The 24,228-nt window shown below is 45.1% G+C and overlaps 1 protein-coding gene across 2 annotated transcripts in view; it reads left to right on the plus strand.

The window, feature by feature from the left end:
* Window positions 1–425: 425 nt before the first annotated feature.
* The window catches only part of CXADR (CXADR Ig-like cell adhesion molecule), a 59,228-nt gene continuing 35,425 nt past the window's right edge, over window positions 426–24,228 (plus strand). The window contains exon 1 of one of the 2 annotated variants that reach the window (XM_036349377.1): window positions 426–590. In XM_036349377.1, the coding sequence (XP_036205270.1) occupies window positions 548–590 (43 nt within the window). In that variant the 5' untranslated portion in view covers window positions 426–547. The remainder of the gene's footprint in view (window positions 591–24,228) is intronic. The other variant, XM_036349378.1, reaches the window with a different exon arrangement.

Consider the following 24,228-nt stretch of genomic DNA (forward strand, 5'->3'; position numbering starts at 1 on the left):
GAGGTGGGACGCGTGGCCGGAGGCGCCCAACCCGCTCCTGCCCGAGGGGGCGGGGAGGGTGACTGCAGGAGCGGCCCTTCAGATCCCGGGCGCGCGGTCCCCAGCCGCAGCAAGGGCGTGACCACAGTGTAGCTGTCGGGGGAGAGGGGGCCGGCCCCACCCCGGTGCACAAATCCCGATTTCACCGAAGGCACGGAGGCGGGCACCGCGGCTCAGGCCGGGGCGCGTGGCTGCCAGCGCCCCCTTTACGCCCAGCGCCGCCGACCCGGGAGTTCCCCGTCGGTGCAGGTCGGGTGCAGCCCGCGCGCGGCACGCAGCGCCCGGTTGCCATGGCAACCCCACGCGCCCGGCGGAGCTCGCCGGCGCCGCGGGACTCGGCCGCGGCCGGAAGTGACGCGTTTCACCTGCGGAGCGAGGGCGGGGTGGCGCGGAGGTGCAGAGGTGCCGCAGCTGGCAGCCAGTCGGGAGCGCGCGAGGCGCCGGGAGACCCGCAGCGCCGGCCGCAGCCCCTACCCCTGCAGACGCCGCGCACCGCCCGGCCGCCACCATGGCGCTTCTGCGGTGCTTCCTGCTCCTGTGCGGAGTCGCTGGTGAGTGGAGGCGGTGCGGTGCCCGCTGTCCCCCTGGCCCGGCCAGCCCCGGGGCGCTCGTGCCGGCGGCCACCCGGGAACAATGAGGCGTGGGGGAGGGGGCGGGCGCGATTTGGGGGCGCTGCGGCACGGGGGCCGTGCGGGTGGAACCGCACCGGCTGATTTTGCCGGGCTGGGCGCGCGAGCCGAGAAGGTGGAGGGGCTCCGGAGGGGGGCATACGGGGGCGTGGGGTGTCTGGCGTGGGGGCGGCGTTGGCGGAGCGGGGGTCCGAGCCCCAAGATGAGGGGCGCGGTGGAGGGTCCCCCGCCCGGGGGCGCGCCGCGGGTGGGTGGGCGCGGCGCGCTGGGTCTGCGCCCGGCATTGCTCCGGCTCCATTCTTTGTGGCCGGTGCGGGCTCCGCTGTATTTGCTCGTGCCCTTCCCTCGTTGGCGGCCGTGTCGTGTCCGTCCAGGGTTAGCCGATTTCAAAAGCCCAGGGCGGCGAGTGTTCAGGTGTGGACGCGTCCAAGCGGGGAGACTGAATTACAAACGCCATGATTAAATGGACACGGAGCCCGGGATCGTCCAAGGGGGTTCCTCTAGGAACGAGGCGCTGAGTGCACGGGACCCCTCGGCGAGCCCGGCGCGCGCTGTGCACTGGGTGGTAACTCCACGGAGTAGGCGGTGGGAAATCAAAAGCAGGTTCCTGCGAAAATGCGGCATTGCCTTCCGCAGTCTCGGGGCAAAGTGCGTAGGGAAATTCATAACCTCATGATGAACCTCATTTTGAAGATAAGATGGGGTGATGACCAGTACAGGCAATTCCTAAAGGGTTTGCCAAGTATATTTTTCAGCTGTGCCTTTCTCGGGACGGAAAAGAGAAGAAGGCATTTAAAAAATCGTGTGCCATTAAGAAGCATCATTATTTGGTACTGGAAAACACGGATCTATTTCCTTGTCAGTGTTTTAACCGACTGATGTCAAAATAAGCATTTGTCTCATTTTGTAACCAAATGATTCATTAAAAAAAAAAAAATTCATGGGAGGGACCCTAGGAGAAGCACGTTGTGTAGCCTCCGGAAGGATAATTTTTGTAAGTGCTCGAAAGCAGGATCAGGTGGCCTTTTCTGTGGGGATGGCCCTCGACTTCCTGCTGAAATGTTAATTCCATTGTTGGATGCCACAGCTGTGAGCATTACTCATGGGATCCACGTTCTATTAACAAGTCTAATCTTCGATGTGAGTCTATAGCACTACCTCCACCTTTTTTTCATACATATCATTTAGCCTTGGCTGAAATTTCCAAAGCAGAGCTTTCTGGAAAAGAGGAAGGGTCGGTAACCAGTTTACATGGTCCGTTCCCATTTTTGTTTTGTCAAGGGCTAAACTGCAGTTGAAGCTGGGCACACGGTGTTTGTGTTCTCTGTGGGGGAAAAGATATTTCAGGTTGCATCTAAACCAGAAAACTGGAAGAACAAGCCATGCGGAAGAATATTTTTTCAGGGGTCTTTGGGTAATTGGATTTTTCTGGATGCCTCACTTTGGTAGGCACAATCTCAACCAAGGGTATTTTGATACACATAGGCCATTCTGCTCATCAGGTGTACAGTAGGGCACAGCGAACATCTAGCTAAACTGAACAACTTTTTTTTTTTTAATCCTCACCTGAGGATATTTTTCCATTGATGTTTTTAGAGAGAGTGGAAGAGAGACGAGAAGACAGAGAAGGAACATTGATGTGAGAGAAACACATTGATTGGTTGCCTGGTAGGGGAGGAGTCTGCAACCACAGTCTGTGCCCTTGACTGAACTCAGGACCCTTCAGTCCGGGGCGGGATGCCTCTATCCACTGAACCTGACCGGCGAGGGCCAGACAACTATATTTTTTTTTAAAGAAGAATTCTTTTTTGAGGGGGGCAGTAAATATATTTTATTGATTTTTTACAGAGAGGAAGGGCGAGGGAATAGAGAGTTAGAAACATCGATGAGAGAGAAACATCGACCAGCGGCCTCCTGCACACCCCCCACTGGAGATGTGCCTGCAACCAAGGTACATGCCCTTGACCAGAATCGAACCTGGACCCTTCAGTCGGCAGGCTGACGCTCTATCCACTGAGCCAAACCGGTTAGGGCCAGACAACTATTTTTAATTTTCCACCGTAGGAGACAACTCAGAAACTATGTAATTGATGTATGGTTTTGGGTATTTCTTCAGCTACTTCTTGCTACTTCAGAAATTTATTGTTACGAACTCAAGTTGAGTGGTAGCATAATCCTGCAATTGACAAAACAAGATGGGGACTTAATATGTTGTAAAAATTGCAGTGCTGTGAGTGGTAGAGCTTCCTCTGGAGCTAGCCGTCTCTGTGTGGGTTGTAAGGAGTTTGGTGCCAAACTCTGGTTGCTGGTAGGACTCCTTTTGATGCATTTTAATTGCCAAACTAGCAACAAGTCATACTACAGTACTGGTAGTGGCAGTAGTAGTAGAGCAGTAGGAATGAATGGTAGGAAAACTAAAGCCTTGATTGAGCAGTTATTAAATACCAGGCATTGTTCTAGGGCAGTGGTCGGCAAACTGTGGCTCTCGAGCCACATGCGGCTCTTTGGCCCCTTGAGGGTGGCTCTTCCACAAAATACTGACTTCTGCGCACGGGCCGCGAAGTTTCAATGGCACTGTATGTGTGCACCCGCACTTGGTATTTTGTGGAAGAGCCACCCTCAAGGGGCCAAAGAACCGCATGTGGCTCGCGAGCCGCAGTTTGCCGACCACGGTTCTAGGGGCTTCACATATATTAAATCTATCTAGCAACCATAGAGGGTATGTATTATAATGATCCCTGTTGTACAGGTGTGGAAACTGAGGCACAGAGTGGTTCTGTAACTTGCCACAATCACAAATTTCCTTCTTCATTCTTGCTCTTATAACTATGCTATTCTGCCTCTAAAAGCAGCTACTTTCCTCTTTTTTTTTTTTTAAATATATTTTATTGATTTTTTACAGAGAGGAAGGGAGAGAGATAGAGAGTTAGAAACATCGATGAGAGAGAAACATCGATCAGCTGCCTCCTGCACACCCCCCACTGGGGATGTGCCCGCAACCCAGGTACATGCCCTTGACCGGAATCGAACCTGGGACCCTTCAGTCCGCAGGCCAATGCTCTATCCACTGAGCCAAACCGGTTTCGGCGCTACTTTCCTCTTTTAAAAATTTTTTATTGATTGATTTGAGAGAGCGAGAGAAATATTGATTTGTTGTTCTACTTAGATATGCATTCATTGGTTGATTCTTGTATGTGCCCTGACTGGAAATCGAATCCACAACCCTGTATTGGGACGATGCTCTAACTAACTGAGCTTCCAAGCCAGGGCATACTTTCTTCTTTGATTATTCTAATCCACATCCTAAATTTCTATTACTGGTTATTAGTCATTTATTAAGAACGTGCTGTTGGCTTGGCTGTGTGCCCAGTATGAAGGTTTTTATTATTAGCCCTTTAAGTCCTTTATCTTTGTTGAAAGCGTGAGGATCCGGGGCTTAGACTGGTGTTGCAGACTAACGTGGCTCGGGCACCTGCAGAGCAGCTCCTGGGCATCTTGTTAAAGTTTGGGTGCCGCTGTTTTCCACCCTGTCAACGTGAGTGGAACAAAAATGTGCTGGTCGATGATTCTGGTCTCCCAATCACTCGTTAGCCATTTGATAGAGCAGGCCTCTGTCCTCCTGTGTGCCTCAATCACTTTATGTGTGAAGAATGGGGACCCCACTGCCCTAGCCGGTTTGGCCCAGTGGATAGAGTATCAGCCTGTGGACTGAAGGGTCCCAGGTTCGATTCCAGTCAAGGGCACATGCAGGGGTTGCGGGCTCGATCCCCATTGTGGAGTGTGCAGGAGGCAGCCGGTTAATGATTCTCATCATTGATATTTCTCTCTCATTTCTCTCTCTCTCTCTCTCTCTCTCTCTCCCCCCCCCTTCCTCTCTCTGAAATCAATTAAAAAAAAGAAGAATGGGGATCCTACTTAGAGTTGTTGAGGAGCAAAGTGAAATGTTTCTCTTTTTTTTGTTTTCCTGGCATCTTTTCTTTCACATAAAAAAAAAAAAAAGATTATTAGATGTGAACTTTACATTTCTGCCATTATACCAACCACCACAGCAAAAGTTGCCTCTTCCTTAAGGGGAGCCACCCTATATTGGCTCCTTAACCTATGTGTTATGGATCTCCATCAATGACTCCATTATATTTCACTGCACCAGGTCAGAGGGCAGGGGCATTACCTGTGTGTTCATTGTTATAGTCCCAGGGTTAGCCTGTGGCACGTGGCAGATAGCCAGTGTTCAGCAAATGTTGCGTGACTAAGTTTTTAACCTCTTTGCCACTAGGCTCATGTATATGATGTAGCTCTCATCAGTTCCATTTCTCTTTCTCTCCCTTCTTATCCAGTGGTCCTTGTGGTGATCATTTCACTAGCCCTGAGTCATTCATTCAGTTATTAGGCTGAAGAAGTTAAGCATCTGCTTTCTCTCTGCCCTCATTGTTCTGTCCCACTTCCCCACCCCACTCCCAACCCCACCCCAGCTTCAATTGCCAAAGATAACAAGGGGTGCCAGATCCATTTATTTTTGTGGGGAGCTCCTTGGCACCTATTGTGGTCCTTTCCCACCCTGCTAACCTGATTTAATCTGCCTTCTACAATAGGTCCCTTCAGTGTCAGCCTTCCCATGATTTGGCTCATGGTCTTCTCAGTCTCCATCTTAATCCGGGGTGACCTTACCTATTCATTACCATAACCTCTGAAATAGTTCGCTGCTGACTTAAAAAGATTGCCAGCTCAGCCCACCTCTCCTTTGAACTCTGGGCCTCTATTTCCAACTACCTGACATTCAACTTCTACCTGAATGCACTTCAGAACCTGAGACTCATCTGTTAACTGATCAAATGATCCAATCAGTCACATATTTCTGGCCTACCATGTACTACTGTCTTGCCCTAGGGGCTCTTACATTAGTGTAGGACTGCATGGTGTAGAAGGTTTGGTAGGACCTTCCCAGCAGATGGTACAGCTTTTGAAAGACATAGATCTAAAATGGTACGATGTGCCTTGGGAGTTGAGAAATTCAGTTCATGTAAAGCATCTAGCCAGCACTTCTCAAACTTCTGATGTGCACTTGAGTCATTCTTATAAGGGATTCTGCATTTTAACAAGTTCCCCATGATGTCACTGCTGACCACACTTCGGGTGGACGAAGATCTAAAGGCTTTTCCAAGAGCTTTAGTAGGAGATGAGAAATACTAGACATCTGTCAAGATAAAGTGCACCCCTCACCCCTGACCCCCCACAGCGGCACCAAGAAGCCTGTGGAGGCATTAAAGAAGTGAGGTTTACACTGACATCATTCTCTTGAATGATGCAGAACTCTGCAGCAGTTCCCAGGCAGGCAGACCTGATAGCGCCAACGCAGGACTCCATCTGGGATGACCCGGACATAAGCAGCCTCTGCTGAAACACAGCAGCGTGGTGCCTGGCTTCCTCTTTGATCTGGAAAGTTGTTTTGAGGGAATTGCAGTGGAACTGGTTGCATGAGTGGCAAGAAGAGGTTGGAGAGAAGCAGTCAGATTTTTGGCTTGAGGGAATGGTGATGTGGCTAGCCTATAAAGAAAAGAACAAAACGTTTTAGGGAGGTGACAATGAGCTTATGTTTGAACAGGTTGTGTTTGAGGTGCCTGAGGGGATGAAGGCGAAAAATATCCAGTAAGGAGATGTAAACAAAGGTCTGGATCTTAGGAGAGAGGCGAGCATTAGTGATAGAGAATTGGGAATCACCGCTGATAGCTGGCATCAGTGTGAGCTTAATCAGGAAAGGCAGGAAGGACTGACTAGAGGAGAAGGTGAAATGGGACATGGGGGAACACCAACGGCTGGCAAGTCGACACAAGGTGAACGATGAGGAGTCACCGGGAATGTAGGAGAATTAGAAGGTACGGGGTCTCAGACATTGTCACAGAAATAAGGCCAGTGGGTCTTACTCTTAGGAGATTATTAAGAACATTCAGGAACTTAATCAGTTCCACAGGGAGGACAGTTTTTGTAGGGGTGAGAGTAAAGGCAGATTGTGATAGATGTAGGAGTGGCCTCAGGCGAGTGGAGTGAGAAATGTACTTTGCACTTGCGGTTGCTTTGACAGTGTACGGCAGTGACTCATGGCCATAATGTCCTGAGTCAGTAGCAGACCCAGGGGAGAAGGTAGAAGAAGCCAGCCCATAAGGACCTCTTTAACTTGCAGCCACCCAGACCTAGAACCTGGTTCCTCTTTTCCCTCTGTGGGCCCAGTTTCCTCCTTGTACCTTCAATGTTGGGTTTCTCAGTTTGTGGCTTCAGCTACCATGTGAGTCTCCGCAGCCTCCAGCCTATTCCTAGTCTGTTCCCAAGCTCTGCCCATCATTTCGAACCACCCACTGTTGACATCTTGGCTTCGACTCCCCACAGGCACCTCTGGTTGAACCTGTCTACATACCACTGTGGCCTCTCACATTCCATGGCATTTGCCGCCACCAAGATGGCCAGGCAGAAATCTGGGTATCTTACCTGACTCTTGCTCTTCTTCTACTTGCTTACATCCAGTCAGTTTCCAAGTCATATGTATCTCTCCAGCCACTGTTCCAGGTTAGATCAGTATCTCTGAAGATGGTTGAAATAGCTTTGTCATTGGCGTGCTACTATGGGAGCTTACCTTGTGCTCTGGGCACTTCCCGCTGCTGGGCATGTGGTGGCATCTGCCAGGTATGCCTTAATCGCGATTGTTTTCCTTCGCCAGGCTGTACATTTTATGAGATCAGGGATTGTCTGTTTATTCTCCCTGGCATTCCCGGTACACGGCACAGTGCATGTTAATTGAATAAACAGGGAAAGGTGTACTAGGCAGGAGTTCAATGTTTGTTGACTTGAGAAAAAGACCTAGAGGGGAAGGGAGCATTTGAAGATCAAGAATAGGTATGGCCTTAACTGGTTTGGCTCAGTGGATAGAGCGTCGGCCTGCGGACTGAAGGGTCCCGGGTTCGATTCTGGTCAAGGGCATGTACCTTGCTTGCGGGCACATACCCAGTGGGGAGTGTGCAGGAGGCAGCTGAATCGATGTTTCTCTCTCATCGATGTTTCTAACTCTCTATTCCTCTCCCTTCCTCTCTGTAAAAAAATCAATAAAAAGATATTAAAGAAAAAAAAAGAATAGGTACGTGGTGGAGGAGGTGAGCAGGGCTGGGCCCAGTGTCCTGCACAGGCAGCTTGCTGCGCCAGCTTTGCCACAAGCCACGCCCTTAGTGGTGGGCGAATTTATATCACTTCAGTCTCATTTGTATCTCTTGTTTGTAGCCTGTTATACCCCCCTCCTTGTTTCTACCTTTCCTCATCCTATACAAATCATTATCAGGTATAATTAAATAAAGTTGAGAATAGAGACTTCGAATTCTTTTTTTAATCCTCACCTGAGGATATGTTTTCATTGATTTGAGAGAGAGAGAGAGAGAGAGAGAGAGAGAGAGAGAGAGAGAAAGAGAAATATTGATGTTGCCTCCCATACATGCCCCAACTGGGGGTTGAACCAGCAGCCAGGTAGGTATGTGCCCTGACTGGGAATCGAACTCCACAACCTATTGGTGTATGGGACACTCCAACCAGCTGAGCCACCCAACCAGGGTGAAACTACGAATTTTTTATTTGGTTCAATTGGTAGCCAGCAAGTTATGTATGTGAACTTTAAAGTAGTTATTAATGCCCGGCCAATGTAGCTCAGTGGTTGAGCGTTGACCTATAAACCAGGACATCATGGTTCAATTCCTGCCTGAGTTGTGGGCTCAATCCCCAGTGTGGGGTGTGCCAGAGGCAACTGATCAATGATTTCTCTCATTGATGTTTCTCTCTCTCCCTCTCCCTTCCTCTCTGAAATCAATAAATATATTTTTAAAAAAACAACTATGTTTAAAAATAAACGTTATTAAAGTAATCCAGAAAGTAATTAAAATTTATCTAACTAAAAGGAGCTTATGCTTTTATTTTCCTGTCTTTCACTTATCTGGTATTGTTTAAGGAAACAAATCTAATATTCTAGAACAGTGGTTCTTAACCTGTGGATTGCAACCCCTTTGGATGTCGAACAACCCTTTCACAGGGGTCGCCTAAGACCATCCTGCATATCAGATATTTACATTACGATTCATAACAGTAGCAATGAAAATAATTTTATGGTTGGGTTACAACATGAGGAACTAACTGTAAAGGGCCAGAAGGTTGAGAACCACTGTTCTAGAATAATTGTTAGATTGGTATTGGACTTACATTGATTTCTATTAATGAGTGTGGTCCTGAGTGGAAGTCAAAAGCAGTAAACTTTTCTAGGGCTGGCTCCCTACATCACCGTCTACTTGGTCTCTTCAGTGGCCCTGAAATTACAATGGAGGAGTGTGAGGGGATGGAGAAGGCCACCCGGGCATGGCGAAGCGGTCTGCACAGGAAGCCAGCAGAGTTCAGGATTTACTCTGCTGTTCTCCTGGGGCTCTGTTAGTGGCATTTCTTTGTAATTTATACAATTTGTTGAATCCTTCCCTATCTCCATGTAAAAGAAAATGGGAAGGAAGTTGAAAATGTTTCTACGTTCAGTGGCAAACTTGTGACTTAAAGAGACATTTTATTTCTCTTATGCTTTCCCATCTCATTGACTTTCTTGACTTACCCATGGCTTCTGATAAAGAGTTAGCCAGCTAGAGTTTAAGCCTTAAAGGCCTTAACTTGACTCAGCAGTATTTGCAATTTATTTTCACTGTTAGGACGCCCTTAGAACAAAAGACTTGAGGGAAGAAGATAACAGTCTGTTTTTAGGGTAGGTGTGAGATCAGTGGCATGGTTTAGTTTGCCCTTTGATAGTTGCTGAGAAAAAGGATTAAAGGTCAAATTAACCAGTGTGTTTACATACTGAGACAGTGCGAATTTCTTTGGAAACTGTTAAATCACTTTCATTCTTTTGAAGATTTTTCCCCCCATTGATTTTGAGAGAGAGTGGAAGGGAGGGGGGCAGAGATAAACATCAATGTGAGAGAGACACATTGATTGGTTGCCTTCCACTTGCACCCAACCAGGGCCAGGATCAAACGTACAACCAACCAAGGTACGTGCCCTTGACCAGAATCAAACCCAGGACCCTCCAGTCTGAGGGTCAGTGCTCTGACCACTGAGCTAAAACGGCTAGAGCCTTTTGAAGATACTTGTTTCCATTTACTTAATTTTTAAAATATTTTTATTGATTTCAGAGAGGAAGGGAGAGGGAGAGAGAGAAAAACATCAATGATGAGACAGTCGTTGATTGGCTACCTCCTGCACATGACCCACTGGGGTCTAGCCCACATGTACCTGGACAGGGAATTGAAACACGGCACCTTCTAGTTCATAGGTGGACGCTCAACCACTGAACCACACCAGTCAGGCCCCATTTACTTCTAAGAGATAAAAATGTGTATAGATTTTGAGTAGAAACAACATAACTAATCGTGGTTACTTTTCACCTTCCCATAGGGTAGATGAGAGATTTTTAACCGTGTGCTGCAGGAATCTTTAAAACATGCATCATACCTGACTCTTTAGTCAGGGACACAATCTCTTTTCCCTTAGATTGTCAATTTTTAAAAAAATGGCAACAGACAACACAACAATATGAATGAATGAATGAATCAAAATTATACCTTTTTTTGTCAGATTGACAAAAAAATATGTATTTTTGGGTGTGCTGGAGAATTTTAGTAATTAGTTGGTGTGCCATCAGACTAGAAAGGTTGGAAATCACTGGGGTCGACGTATGTTCTTTGTGGGTTTTATAGGTTCCTCCAAAGGAAGGATGCTTTGGCTGCACAGGTGAGATGCTCTCAAGGAACATTCAGATACACGGAGCCCAATGTGCTGAGCCCCGTCTTTGTTAAGTTGTTACAGTGACTTTACCTGACCCCCCTCAGTCTCTCCATTCCCCAGGGAAGAGTGCTGTGAACTCCTGAATACCAGAGGGTTCCCCTGAGCGTTCTCTCTAATAGACCAGACAAAAACTCTCCAGTGCTTTGTTTTGGGGCACTTCTCCAGTTAGAATTGAGAAGCCTTTTTAACCTACTTGGTTGTACAATGTGAAACCTGATTCTACGGTAACCCTGGGCCAGAAAAGTGATCAGACTTTAGTTTTTAAGACAATTTCACAGTATGTCATTTGAATCCACTCTCCTGACAACCGTGGGGTAGGAAGAACACTTCGTATTACTTTTTTTATTTAAATTTTTTTTTTTCTGGTCTTCCTTAAGCACCTCTGCAGATGTTGTGTAGCAGTGGGATTCAGATGGAATCGGAGCTCTCGGGCTCCTCCTCAGCCCCAACAAGTTATACCTGGTAGGAATATTGAGGCCAGAGTTGTGAAACATTCTATTTGTTTAACCCAAATAAGGTAGTCAGAGAAAGATAAGCATCACACAATCTCCCTCACATGTGGCATCTAATTAAACAAAATAAACTGATGAACAAAATAGATCGAGACATAGAAGCATGGAACAGGCTGTTGAATCTCAGAAGGTGGGTGGGTGGGTGGGAAGAGATCAACCATTGGTTATATGCATAACCAGTGGATACAGACAATTGTGTGGGGAAGGCTTGGGGCAAGGGTGGACTAGAATGAGTCAATGGGGGGAAAAAGAGGGGGACATATGTTATACTTTCAACAATAAAGATGAAAGAAAGAAGAGAAGAATATATTTTGTTTAACCCAAAGTAGTTTCATATGTGATCTAATTAAACATTAATGAGGTTAACTCTTTTTAGAGATCTGTTCAATATTTGACCTTCATCTCAATTTGACCTTCATCTCAAGTGCTCAGTAGCCATATATGGCTAGCACCTACTCTGTTGGTCAGCATGGTTCTCTAGAACTTGGAGCTTTAGTTCCAGTTACATCCCACCATATCTAGTCTCGGAATATCTACTAACTAAAAAAAGCATGGGTGTGGTGTGCTGCCGAAATAGCTTTGTCAGATGGAACATGCCTTTGGAATTGCTTTCGTGAGATATAAACTAAAAAATAATTATTTGTATTACATGGTATTCCTGTTGGCAACTAGTTAAATAAAATCCCTTGTTTTTTATTTAGTTTCTTATAATCATTAGAGCATTTGTTACTTATATACAAAATTATATCAGCTGTCCTTTTTCAGTAGTTATATGCATTTACATTTTAGGTATAAGGCAGAAAAAAAAACAAATATATTCACAAAAGTCACATTTTTAGCTTGCCTATGGGGGAATAAATGCATTTATGGAGACAATAAGAATAGAATGGCCCCTGGTGATGTTGCTAGGGAAATTGGAATTCATTTTGGGATATTAGAAAGGAATTAATGCCAAGATTGAGGCAATCAAGTTAGACATGCTTATAACAGGGATGATTTTCTTATTGTAATTAACCCTTTCTTTATTAACTTCGGGATTTTCCATAGAAATAACATTATTTACTCATTTTGGTATTATGTCTATTTCTTTGCTTTTTTATTTTCTGTGATCTCATCTTTATAAGGCACTTCCCCCGAGTTTTTCTTTTTTTGCAGCAAGTACTCAGTTATTCCTGTCTCCTGCTAATTAAAGGAAGAGAGCCTGAGGTTTTTATGAGCAAGGAAGCAAAGGCAGATTTCTTAAAATGGAGCGATATAGATTATTCTATGAAGGTGGTAAAAATATTCACCATGGCAACGGATCTGTTTTACCCATAATGCAAAATACCCTATTTGCATTTGTTTTATCAGAGATTTCTGAAACTAGTATCTCAGTATTAGAGAACACGGGGAAGGTAATATGCAACACAGTTGAAAAAGGGCTGAGACTTAATTTTGATCAGAATGAAAATCTGAATGCTTAAAAAAAGAAATATAAAAATAAATAAGAACAAAAAATTTTGAATTTCCTGAGATGAGTGTGTGTGGGTGAGGGGAATGGGAAGAGCAACAAATACTTAAAATCTGTCTGCATGTCCACATTCTGAACTCCCCTTGTCTGGCTTTCAATTATAATTTACTAGAGGCCCAGTGCATGAATTCGTGCATGGGTGGGGCCCTGGGGTGGCCTGTGGAGATTGGGGTCCCAGCTCACACCCCCTGCCTCACAGCCCCACCTGGCACCCCGCCATGGCCTGGCACCGCCCCCTCACCTCCACCATCCCGCCTGCGGGGGCGATCAGTCGGGGCCGGGGGGGGGGGCCCCCACTTAGCTCCCTCAGCACCTGGGAGCCGGGTGGCAGTCCTGCCCCCACTGATGCCGCTGGTCGAGGGGCAGTTGGGCCTTGCTTGCACCCGCCTTGGCCTGGCACCACCCGCTCACCTGCTCCACCATCCCACGGTGGTCCTGCTCTTGGGGCCCTGCCATGTTCCATGCCACCCCCTGCTGGTCAGCACATGTCATAGCAAGTAGAGCTCCTGGTTGAACGACTAGGGGACAATTTACATATTAGGCTTTTATTATACAGTGGGGCCTTGACTTACGAGTTTAATTCGTTCTGAGACCAAGCTCATTAAGGAGCTCGTTAACTCAAATTACTGTCAACTCAATGCAAAAAGTCGGCTGAGAGACAGCTGGTATCTCAAAAAACTCGTTAGTCGGGCGACACTCGTAAGTCAAGGCCCCACTGTATAGGATAGGATTTTTCCCTAATCCTGATTTATAAATTATATGTTAAATATTTCTTATAGAAAACCTCAATCTCTGTGGGTGAAGTTTGCAGCTAAATAAGTAATGTGTACCTATGGGTGAGGTGTTGAAGTAGGTGCTTTGAGAGATATGAGGAAGACGACATTGTGATCCTCTCAGCAACCTTGCACCTGGAGGAAGGAGACAGCAGATCGGGCTGGGGGTCAGATGGTTGCTGGTGAAAATGGGTTCTTGCGGTGTCACAAGAAATTAATGTCAGAGGGCACACGCCTGAGAGAAGTTGAAACGTAGCGGTAAGATTTACTGGGGTGAAGGGAAATAATACACCCTCGCAGAGGGAGAGGGCAGACAGGCTCTAGCAGCAACAGCCCTCAGAATCCCGAGAATCACCCATGTATTTTCTTGGTTTTCCGAATGAGTGAGCTCTCTTTCAACTTATCCAGTCTACTTCCTGGGGTTTTCCCAGGCTTGTGCTGGGCCCTCCCCTTAACCTACCCCTTTCCTAGGCCTTCAGGGTGCCATGTCTGCACACAGTCCGACCCTTTTCGGAGGCCAGGCTTCACCCCTGTTTGGTGCCACTTTGGCGGCTACTTTTGGCACCGACTGCACATGCCTAGGTAGAAAGACCTTCCCCTGTGCTCTTGGCCTCTACTCTGCTGCACATGTGCCCAGCAAAGGAATTTCCCTCTCTGACCCCTCCTCCCTCACCACTAGTCCAGGTTCCAGGCCGGCTGTTCTCCAGGGAGATTCTTTTTCTGTCCCCTTCTCAGACTACTCCCGAGTGGGGGAGGATGGGGTGGTCTCCCCGGGGAGCCTGTGAATGCTGCAACTTCCTACTGAAGTAGGCTTACTGTATACAATTCAGCTCCCTGGTTCATTAGGCTTAATGTCTGATTCCCTTTGCTCCCTTCCATTATTATAACTAGCTAACCGCGCTACGAAGATCAGATGTGCTATGCAATATAAAGATATATGGTGTTCTGATTATTTTCTTCTCCAGACCATTTTCCCTCCACCTTGTGTACCAACCCTTCAGCGTTGAGTCTCCTGCTTCTATCAGACTTCTGGTTGCTTCTCCACATTGACCAAGAAATGTCTTGCCACTGTGGGGGAGCAGGAAACTTTCCTTTGTCCTCAGGTTTTTTTCCGGCTGGTCTAACCATTATATCAAGAGAAAACCAAATTTAATACATATGTGTGCATGAGAACCCCACATACATGAGAGTCCCAGGGCCAGAGAGTTAAAATGATGTATAGATGGCAATCTGAGCGAAGGATGACATAAGGTGCCTTGTGACTTCAGAAGGTCATTGCAGGATGACAAGAAGAGCAGATATTCAGTAATGAGTAGTTTGCTGTCCTATAGCTTAGTATGGGCAAGGCCCTCAATTCAGATTCTTCTATTCCTCTGAGTCCAGAAGGTCTTGGTTTCCTTAGCTCAAGATAATTTGCGTACTACAGAGGCACATCTTGGGGGGACTTGTTCTGAACCCCTATACCTCATACTCCCGTCTCCTTCCCCAATTCTCCAACACAGCATACCTTGACATTTTCAGATCTACACTTGTTTACAATTCATTTTTTCTAACACCCTTACACTACAGTTTCTTGACCTTTAAAATACAGCGACTTTCTATCCATTTCACTTAGGCAACTCTCTCCTTACACTTCTTCCTCAGAAATCTTGAACTTCGTTGTCACTGTCTCCTGGCTTTCTTGAGCTTTTGCCACTTTTGCTTCAGTGAGATCTCTGGGCCCTTAACTCCTTCCCACAGGCTCTGGTCTCTGGTTACTTTAAAACCAGGATTTCTCTACCAATCCCAGCGTCCCCTGGCCAAACCGCAGCTCCCATCCCTGACGTGGGTCAGTTCCTAATGCTCCTGCCCAAGGACGGGTGCACAGCTGGAGAGAAAGCGCTAAGACACAGCTGTGGACACTGGGGAGACTGGTTTCATTGTAATTTGAAGTACATGTCTAAAGCACCAGAACAGTATGTTTTTAACAAATAAAAATAACTTACTCTTTCAGCTTTTTTAAACCTTATTTTTAATAGATCTTTTAGTTGAAGTATGACATTTATACATAGGAAAGTAGGCAGTCTAGAGCATTCTTTATACGTGTACAGGTGACAGCATTATCCCAGACTGACACATCTATGCAGTTATCACCCAGATCGAGAAATAGAAATAACCCGCATTTCAGAAGTCCCCTCAGACTCCCTCAAGTTCCTTCCTTCACTCTTCAGCAGCATAGGTTGGTGCCAGTGCCGTATAGAAGTGGAATTGTACAGTATATTTTTTGTGTGCCTTTCACTTACTATCATGCTTGCAGATTATTCACATTGTGTAGCTCTGGTTTACTCATTTTCATTGCTGTGTGGTATTCTGTTGTTGGACCCATACCACAATTGATTTACCTATTCTACTGTTGATTGACATTTTTCCCTCCAGTTTTTCGTTATTGTGAAAATGCTGCTATGACATTCTCATGCATGGGTTTTAGTGCACATGTATGTGCACACATTTCTTACCTATGAATTGAATTTCTGGGGTCCCATAGGTTATATGTTTAGCTATGGTTGATACTGCCAGTTTTTCAAAGTTAGTCATTCCAGATGACACTTCTACAAATAGGCTATGACAGTTCCAGTTGCTCCATATCCTCAAAAATATTAATATTTTATGTCCTTCTGTTCTAATCTATTTATTTTATCTAATTTGATTTACTGATTTTTGAGAGAGAAAAAAGAGGGAGGAGGAGAAAGAGAGAAAGAAACATCTGGTTTTTTTGTTCCACTTACGCATTAATTGGTTGCTTCTTGTATATATGTGCCCTGACCGGAGCTCAAACCCACAACTTTGGTGTACCAGGATGGCACTCTAACCAAATGAGCTACCCGGCCAGGACCCCTGCATTCTAATTTAAAGGTGTCTAACCTCCCATTTCCTAAGTATCATCCTTTTCTGGGATCTTGATCCTTAAGTCTCTGTTCTATATGTGTTCTGCTATCATTTTATTGCTCTCTCCTTTTGACTTAAAACATGTTCTACGTTTCTCATTTCAGAACAAACTTTCTTTGATCACACATGACACTCCGCTGTGTTCTCCCATCCTTGAGAGCCTCGAAAGTTCCGCAAAAACAGTTGTCAGTCACTTCTGTTTTCACTCAGAAACCTCAGCCTCTGTACTCAGATACATCCCTTTGCAGCACCCCGCAAAGCCCTCAGTCAATCAGCGTAGGCCTAGGTCACCAGTGATTGCGAAACCTAGTTGATACATTTCAGTGTCATTTATTCCCTAAGGGATTCTGAGTTCTTCCTGTATGGACTAAGTGTGAGGGATAAAAAATTGAAAGTTACCTTCCCAATACTACAGGAGTTTATTTCCTAGTAGAAGTGACAGGGTTATAAGATGTCAGTGAACTGTCATACTACTAGACACTGTTTATTGAAAAGATCATATCAGGTCATGCTGGAACTGTCCTAATGCTTTACATGTATTATTTTTACTTAACCCCTACAATGAAAGAGGCACTATTACTATTAATTCCCATTTTATTTTTTTAAAATATGTTTTTATTGATTTTGGGGAGAGGGAGAGAGAGAGACAGAAACATCAGTGATGAGAGAGAATCATTGACGGCTGCCTCCTGCAGATGCCCTACTGGGGATCAAGCCCACAACCCAGGCATGTGCACTGACTGGGAATCGAACCATGACCTCCTGGTTCATAGGTCGATGCTCATCCACGGAGTCACACTACACTGGCCAGGCATTAATTCCCATTTTAAAGAAAACATTAAGACTTTAAAAAGATTAGAAACTTGCATGTGGTCAAGCAGTTGGAAAGCTCAGTTTGAAATTGAACCCAGATCTGACTTTTTAAAAAACATGTTTTTATTGATTTTTAGAGAGAGAAAGGGAGAGGGTTAGAGAGATAGAAACACTGATGAGAGAGACAAATTGATTGGCTGCCTCCTGCACACCCCTACGGGGGATCGAGCCTGCAGCCTGGGCATATACCCTGACCGGGAATGGAACCAGGAACCTTTGGTCATGGGTCGATGCTGGACCACTGACCAGCTGGGCCAGATCTGACTTTAGAGCCAGCACTATGAATGGGCAGGACTGCTTCCCGAATTCAGTGTGCTACTGGTTCAGAAATGTCAGCACTGGTGAGGTGAACTCAGAACTGCTGCTCCTGCCTTTTTGAGTTGTGGTTGGGAGAGGAGGTGGTGGATGTCAGGGGACGGCTTCTTGTTGGTTGATTGATGGGTGGTCTAAAATCAGGGCATATTTAGATCTGCAACAGATAATTGAGTTCAACACCCTTAATTTATGTCTGAGCCCTAGAGAAGCAACGTGTCCAAAAGGATCAAGCTTTGACAGTGGATTCCTAGTCTAGTATTTATTTCTCTGTTTAAAAAAAGGTTCACCCAAACTCTTGAGCCACGTACTACCTAAAATGCTCTCCCTTTAGAAATGTGTAAAGGAGAAGAATAGCATAAATTCCAAGCCCTCACCCGCCGTGGTGATTGGAATGGGGTCTGATAACACGCTGTGTTTATAGTGATTGTAAAATGAGTCCTCTGTGCCCGGGGGTGTTTACTGGTGGACTGCTGCTTACAGGGGGAGTGCGGCTTGCGAGCCAGGCTGCCTGCATTTGTGTCTTGTTCCCCCTTCAGTGTCTCCGTTCCTTCATTTTACAGCGGGGATAGCAGTAGTACCTCCCTCAGAGTTGTTATGAGAACTGGAAGAATTAATACGTTTGAAGTATTCTGAAAGTGCCTGACCTCAGTCACTCTTGGTTACTATTTATTGTCAAGATGATGATTTCCATTTCTGTTTATTTCCTGGGTGTCTGCTTTTCAATTTCTCCTAGTGGGTGGAGAGCTGGGAATTTATATTTAAAAAAAAAATGCATAGAAAAGCAAATAAGTATACTTAGTAATGTTAACGTAAAAAAACATTGAAACCTGTAAAAAATATTTGTGAGTTTATTTGAGCCAAACTGTCGACGTATGCCGGGAAGCAGAACCTCAACGAATTGAGATAATGCTCCAGAGAATGGCGGGTTACATCTGTGTTCATACATTGCAGTCAAAGGAAAGGGACTTGGCTGGGTTACATGAAATCCACTGGTGATAGACTAGAGAGGCAGGAGAAAGCAAAGTGGGGGGGGAGAAGTCCCTGGGATTGGATAAAAAGTAAAATGATGGACACATACTTAGGTGGGTGCAGGAACAATGAACATGATAATGAAGGAATTTGTGGTATCTGTCCTGGCGCCTAGCACATTTGGTTGTGCCCCAGGGGCTCCAGAAAAAGGGAAGTTACAGGTTGTGCAGACATTTCAAAGTGTATGTTATCATAGATGCAAAGACAGATAGGTTCCGTTAAGGTAAAGGTTGACCTTTTCAGTGAAGATACAGGTCTAGGATGTAACCACACATGGCAACTGCTTTTAGTTAAAGTTTAATTTCAGACCATCCTTTGTGGTTACTTTAGGTCTCTAGTTTGCAAGACTGCCATGCAGGCCTCCCCTGAGCTTGTCAGGTTCGTATGTGGCCCCTTTCATCCACAATATCATTTCTCGTTTTCAACGTATCTATTGTTAGCTCTGTATACATATTAACATACTGTACTGAGTCGCACACATGGGAGTTAAACAACCAAAACTCCTACTGGATAGCAAAGAGCATTATTTCTAGCTTCCTTAAGTGTTTGTTTGTTTGTTTGTTTTAAATCCCCTAGCAGTGTTAAAAGCCTAGCTGGAGTAGGGAACTAGAACTAACTTACGTAAAGCGTTCTTTTTGCTTTCTAGAAACACTATTTAGATGACTTTTTAAATATTGCTAATCCCAATGTTACTTCCTGGCGAGAAGGAAGGAGGAAACTGGCACAGGTTGGAATTAGCATCTGGTGAAGAGGGAAGGGAAATGATCCAGATTACCTGGTGGTTGGGTTGGCCAGAGCGGCACCAGGTGCTAGACTGGCACATGGTGTTAGACCGTGGGGGTCAGACCCAGACCTGGGTTCAACAGCCTCGGTACTTGAGTTCTGGCTAAGAAAGAATTCAGAGCCCAGACTCAAACTATAAGAGGCATTTTATTTAGAAAATCACAGAGATTGAAGAAGTGAGTGGTAGAAGAAATGGGCTCAGGAAACAGGTGTCCTTGGAGGTTAGGAATAAGGAAGGTAAAGGTAATGCCCCTGAGAGGGGCAAGGGAAGGAGAGAGGAAGGTAAAGTTAAATACCCAGGATGGGTAGGGGGAGGGAAGGGCATGGGTGTGCTCCTGGAGGGAGAGCACAAGGTCCTCTGGCCTAAGGGCTTTTAAGGGTGGGAATATTAGGGGATATGATTCTCAACCTTCCTAATGCCGCTTTAATACAGTTCCTCATGTTGTGGTGACTCCTAACCATAAAATTATTTTCGTTGCTGCTTCGTAACTGTAATTTTGCTACTGTTATGAATCATAATGTAAATATCTGATATGCAGGATGTATTTTCATTGTTCTCGACCCAGAGGTTGAGAACCGCTGCAATAGATTATCAGCTTTTCAGGTGTGTCCTTTGCGGGTCATGGTCTCTGATGATTGGTCTGCTGGTCAGCAACAGGGTGGGGGTCATCAGTCAATGCAGCTAGTCTTGAGGCAGCCACAGCATCCCTTGTCTGATTTTGCTGCTTTTCTGAGCCTGGAGCTGAAATACAACTGAGACCCATCTCTTATCTTTAGAAAGGAAAAGGTCGGGGACTAAACTGCATGACTAGCGATATGAAAAATCAGAGGTTACAAACTACATGATCAGTGATATGACAGGAGAGGATAGGTTATCCTGGGGGCGAGGTTCTTGTTTTCCAGTTTTGTCCCTTGCTACTAGGCATCTGGTGAGTTTCTGTACCTGGCCCATCGTCTTGGCTCTGCTCATGTCTAACTGCCTATATAACACTCTGACTGGGAATTGAACCCACAACCTTTGGTGTATGGGATGATGCTCCAACCGACTGAACAACCCAGCTAGGGCTTAAGTAGTGTTCCTATGCAAGGTTTCTAACTTTTGTGATCTGAACTCAACAATCTGATGGAATGAACGTGTCCCCTCTGTTTAAAATAGTAAACCCTTAGGACATTCTTTGACATTTCTCAAAAAAACTCAATGTCAAATTCTTCATCACAGCTGATGTTAAGGTAGTCATAATATACCCCATCCCAAGAAACTAAAGAAATATACAGGACTTTAGGAATTAAATTTAAATTTTCATTTCTAATTTTTCTTTTTTGTTGTTGTTGTTATCTTTGGAATGACTCCAGAAATTCTGAGAAGCCACGTATCAGTGGTAATCATTTTCTGCTTGATGTTGCAGAGATAGCTCAGAGATAGCCAGGCAGCTTTTCTTCATCCATAGTTGTGATTTTAGAATAGTCACAACTGAAAGTTTTTCTTAATGTTGTATTTCCCTCATAATTGTATATAATTGTACATAAAGTTGCATATAAAGTTGAAATCATGTTAGTTTTTTAATTTATTTTTAGTTATTCCTTACCTGAGGATATTTTTTCCATTGATTTTTAGAGTGGTACAAAGGGGCAAAGACAGAGAGAGACATCGATATGAGAGAGCGTGCTCTTGACCAGAATCGAACCCGAGACCCTTCAGTTTGCGGGCCACTGCTCTATCCACTGAGCCAAACTAGCTAGGGCTGATCATGTTAGTTTTTTTTAAACCAGATTTGCTAACATCTATTGTAATATGGGTAGTAAAGTAATAAGCAATGGACTGCTCCCATCAGCACGTGCCAGGCTTGCTCAGCTCCCTCCCAGCTCTGTCTCCTGTCGGCTTCATTGCTCCACCCCTTTGCTTCCCTGGATACGGGTCTTCCCATGGCCTTCCTGCTTTCCCCACAAGGTCTGGCAGGCCTCTCCTCTCTACCCTCATCACTCCTTCACCTTCCCTCTACTCTGAGCTCCGCCCCCCATTCTCAGTTTTGTAGTTTTGTGAAACCACAGGTCCAGAGGGTTTACTAACTAAAATAAGGCTTGGGGATATACCCTCCAAAGAGAATCTGTTCGGGGAATGAACCTATTTGCTTAAGGGCAGGGCGTGTAAACAACTGCCTATGAGAGTGTTGTGTAATCGCGTAATCTCGGAGGAAGTGGTTAACTCTGCCTGTGGGGACGGGGATAGCCTTTGAGAGGAGGTGAAAGGTGGCGGTTCTGTGATAAGTGGCGGAGGTGCTCTCAGTGGGAGAAAGTGGGCATTTCAGACGGGAAAGCATCCACACACACGTGCTCCACAGATGGGGACTTCACGCTTCCCCCAGTGCTTCCTCTCATTAACTGTTTTTAACTCTTTAAAGATAAAAGTGTTTTTTATGTATTAAATAAGAATAAAAGGTACTATTACAAAAACAAAGTTGTATTTTATTCTAATTTGAATTTAGAAAAATTTATATGGCTGATGTCATTTAACTTTTAAATTTAATTTAATAAAATAAAAACCCTAAAAGCATAGAGTAATCAGGAAGTTTTAATTGTTGTTGTTTTTAGCAAATTTTCATTCTCATAGTCTTACCTCTATATTTTAGTGCTGTGTCTTGATTCATTTTGGAATGGAAGTTTCATTCTGGACTGTACTCAGATTGTTTTTATCTTACTCAATGCATAAAGTATTACTACCAAGATAAATACAGGCAACAAATTGTCATGGCTATAGAAAGGAGATCTTCAAGTAGCAGGATTCAACTGGCAGATTCATTAATCTTTCAGCATTTCTAAAATTGATCAACTTTATAATTTAGTCATCGATTTTTTTCTTCTAATGTACAAGGAACTACAATGGGACATAGAGGTGTCCATAATTTCTCCCAGCTGTAATGGAACTAATGATTTAATGATAAATCAACATTATAAAGAATCAGTTAAAAGCACTAGGGAGTATGGGCAGCACATAAACTCATCTAGAAGATGTGACAAAACCATGTGAGTCAACTTCACAGTAAAGTTTACCAGGGAAAAATCTCCAGGATACCATATGCGAAGGCCAGAAGGGTGATACAGATAGCAGAAAGTAAAGTACTGTGAGCACTTGTAGAGAAACAGAAAAAAATCATTCTAGGCTAAGAGGTAGAGGAGTGCTACTTTGGTGAATGAGGTAGGTATGGAACACAGTTTATTAGAAACTAGAGGCCTGGTGCACAGACTCGTGCTGGGGGTTGGGGGGCGGGCTCAACCTGGCCTGCACCCTCTCAGTCCGGGACCCCTTGGGGGATGTAGCAGTGCAGCCAGGGAAGAGCCCGAGCCCGTGCCTCTCCGCCTGCACTCATCCCGGCCCACTGCGCCCACTGACTTGGAGTCGGGAGAAGAGGCTCCCGCTGCTGCAGCCACGCTCACCAGCCGTCAGCCTGGCTTCTGGCTGAGCGGCACTCCCCCTGTGGGAGCACACTGAGCACCAGGGGGCAGCTCCTGCATTGAGCGTCTGCCCCCTGGCAGTCAGTGCACATCATAGCGACTGGTCGACCGGTCATTCCAGTTGTTCGGTCGTGACAGTCGCTTAGGCTTTTATACATATAGATGATAGAAAGTGTGTATTTGGGGATTGAATATTAATTCAGGAGAGACATTTGAGGTCATACACATAAACATCAAATCACATAATTTTAAATAGAAATGTTAGATATGAAATGCAGATTGGAGTGGTATGGATTTCTTGGAGGCAATATTAAGCAGTCTATTTGGGCTGAAGTAATGGATTTGGATGGTGTATTGTCATCAATCTTTGCCCAAATTCTAGAGACTTGAAAACAAAAATATGTGTTAGTTCCTGATCCTATGGGTTGACAGTTTAGGCTAGGCTCAGAGGGGAAGTTCTGGGCTCACTGCAACTGCCTACAGCTGGTCTGGACTGCGGCTCAGTGTTCTAGGGGGCCTGCGTTATGGGCAGTTGCAGCTATTGGTCAGCCACCTCAGTTCTCTTCTATGTGATTTGTTCATTCGGTGGCAGATGGCAGGGATTTGAGAGGGCAAGAGTGGGAGCAGCAAGGCCTTTTGGGGCCTCACCTCAGAATAGCTGCACTCATGCCGTTTTCTACTGGTCAGTATTAGGCCAGCCTCTGACTTACGGGAGTAGAGAGTCTGTGTCCGGTTTTAATCTGCTATTTAAGGAGTGCACTTAAATGTGATAAAACGCTTAGGATGGCTCCTGAATATAAATGGTCTTGAATGTAACCTGGCTTTTCTTTCATTCTCAATCTTTTGGCTTCTTCAACTTTATTAGCATCTTATTACAAGTGATAGCCAATGTGCTAATGGAAAGGACCATGGGATGGCTAAGTCCTCATTTTTGGTTTGTCCTCATTATAGAGGATTAGGATTTGGATTTACTCTAATTTTTCTCTCATGTGTTTATTTTTATGGAAGGAGCAAGGGAAGAGATGGGGAGGAAGCCAGGACCCATGGACAGTGCATGATTTTAGTGCTTCGGGCCTCTTCCAGGTCATAATCCAGCCACGGAAGTTAGTGTGGGTGATGGAGAGTCCTAAATGGGAGAGCTGCTGAAATCTGCTGTTCAGTTGAAACTTTGGTTCTGCATACATTAGATCAGGGGGCCTCAAACTACGGCCCGCGGGCCACATGCAAATACAAATATTGTATTTGTTCCCGTTTTGTTTTTTTACTTCAAAATAAGATATGTGCAGTGTGCATAGGTATTTGTTCATAGTTTTTTTTTAAACTATAGTCCGGCCCTCCAACGGTCTGAGGGACAGTGAACTGGCCCCCTGTTTAAAAAGTTTGAGGACCCCTGGATTAGATGTTTCAAATGTCCTCACAAGGGAAACATAGATTGACAAACTAGTGCTATGCAATCATTTACATTGTAAATAATAAAAAATTAAGTATTGTGTGATAGTTCATTTACAGACTACATCTGCATTTTATACCGAATTGTTAGGTTG

The sequence above is a fragment of the Myotis myotis genome, unplaced genomic scaffold (assembly GCF_014108235.1).
Source record: "Myotis myotis isolate mMyoMyo1 unplaced genomic scaffold, mMyoMyo1.p scaffold_m19_p_2, whole genome shotgun sequence".
NCBI lineage: Eukaryota > Metazoa > Chordata > Mammalia > Chiroptera > Vespertilionidae > Myotis > Myotis myotis.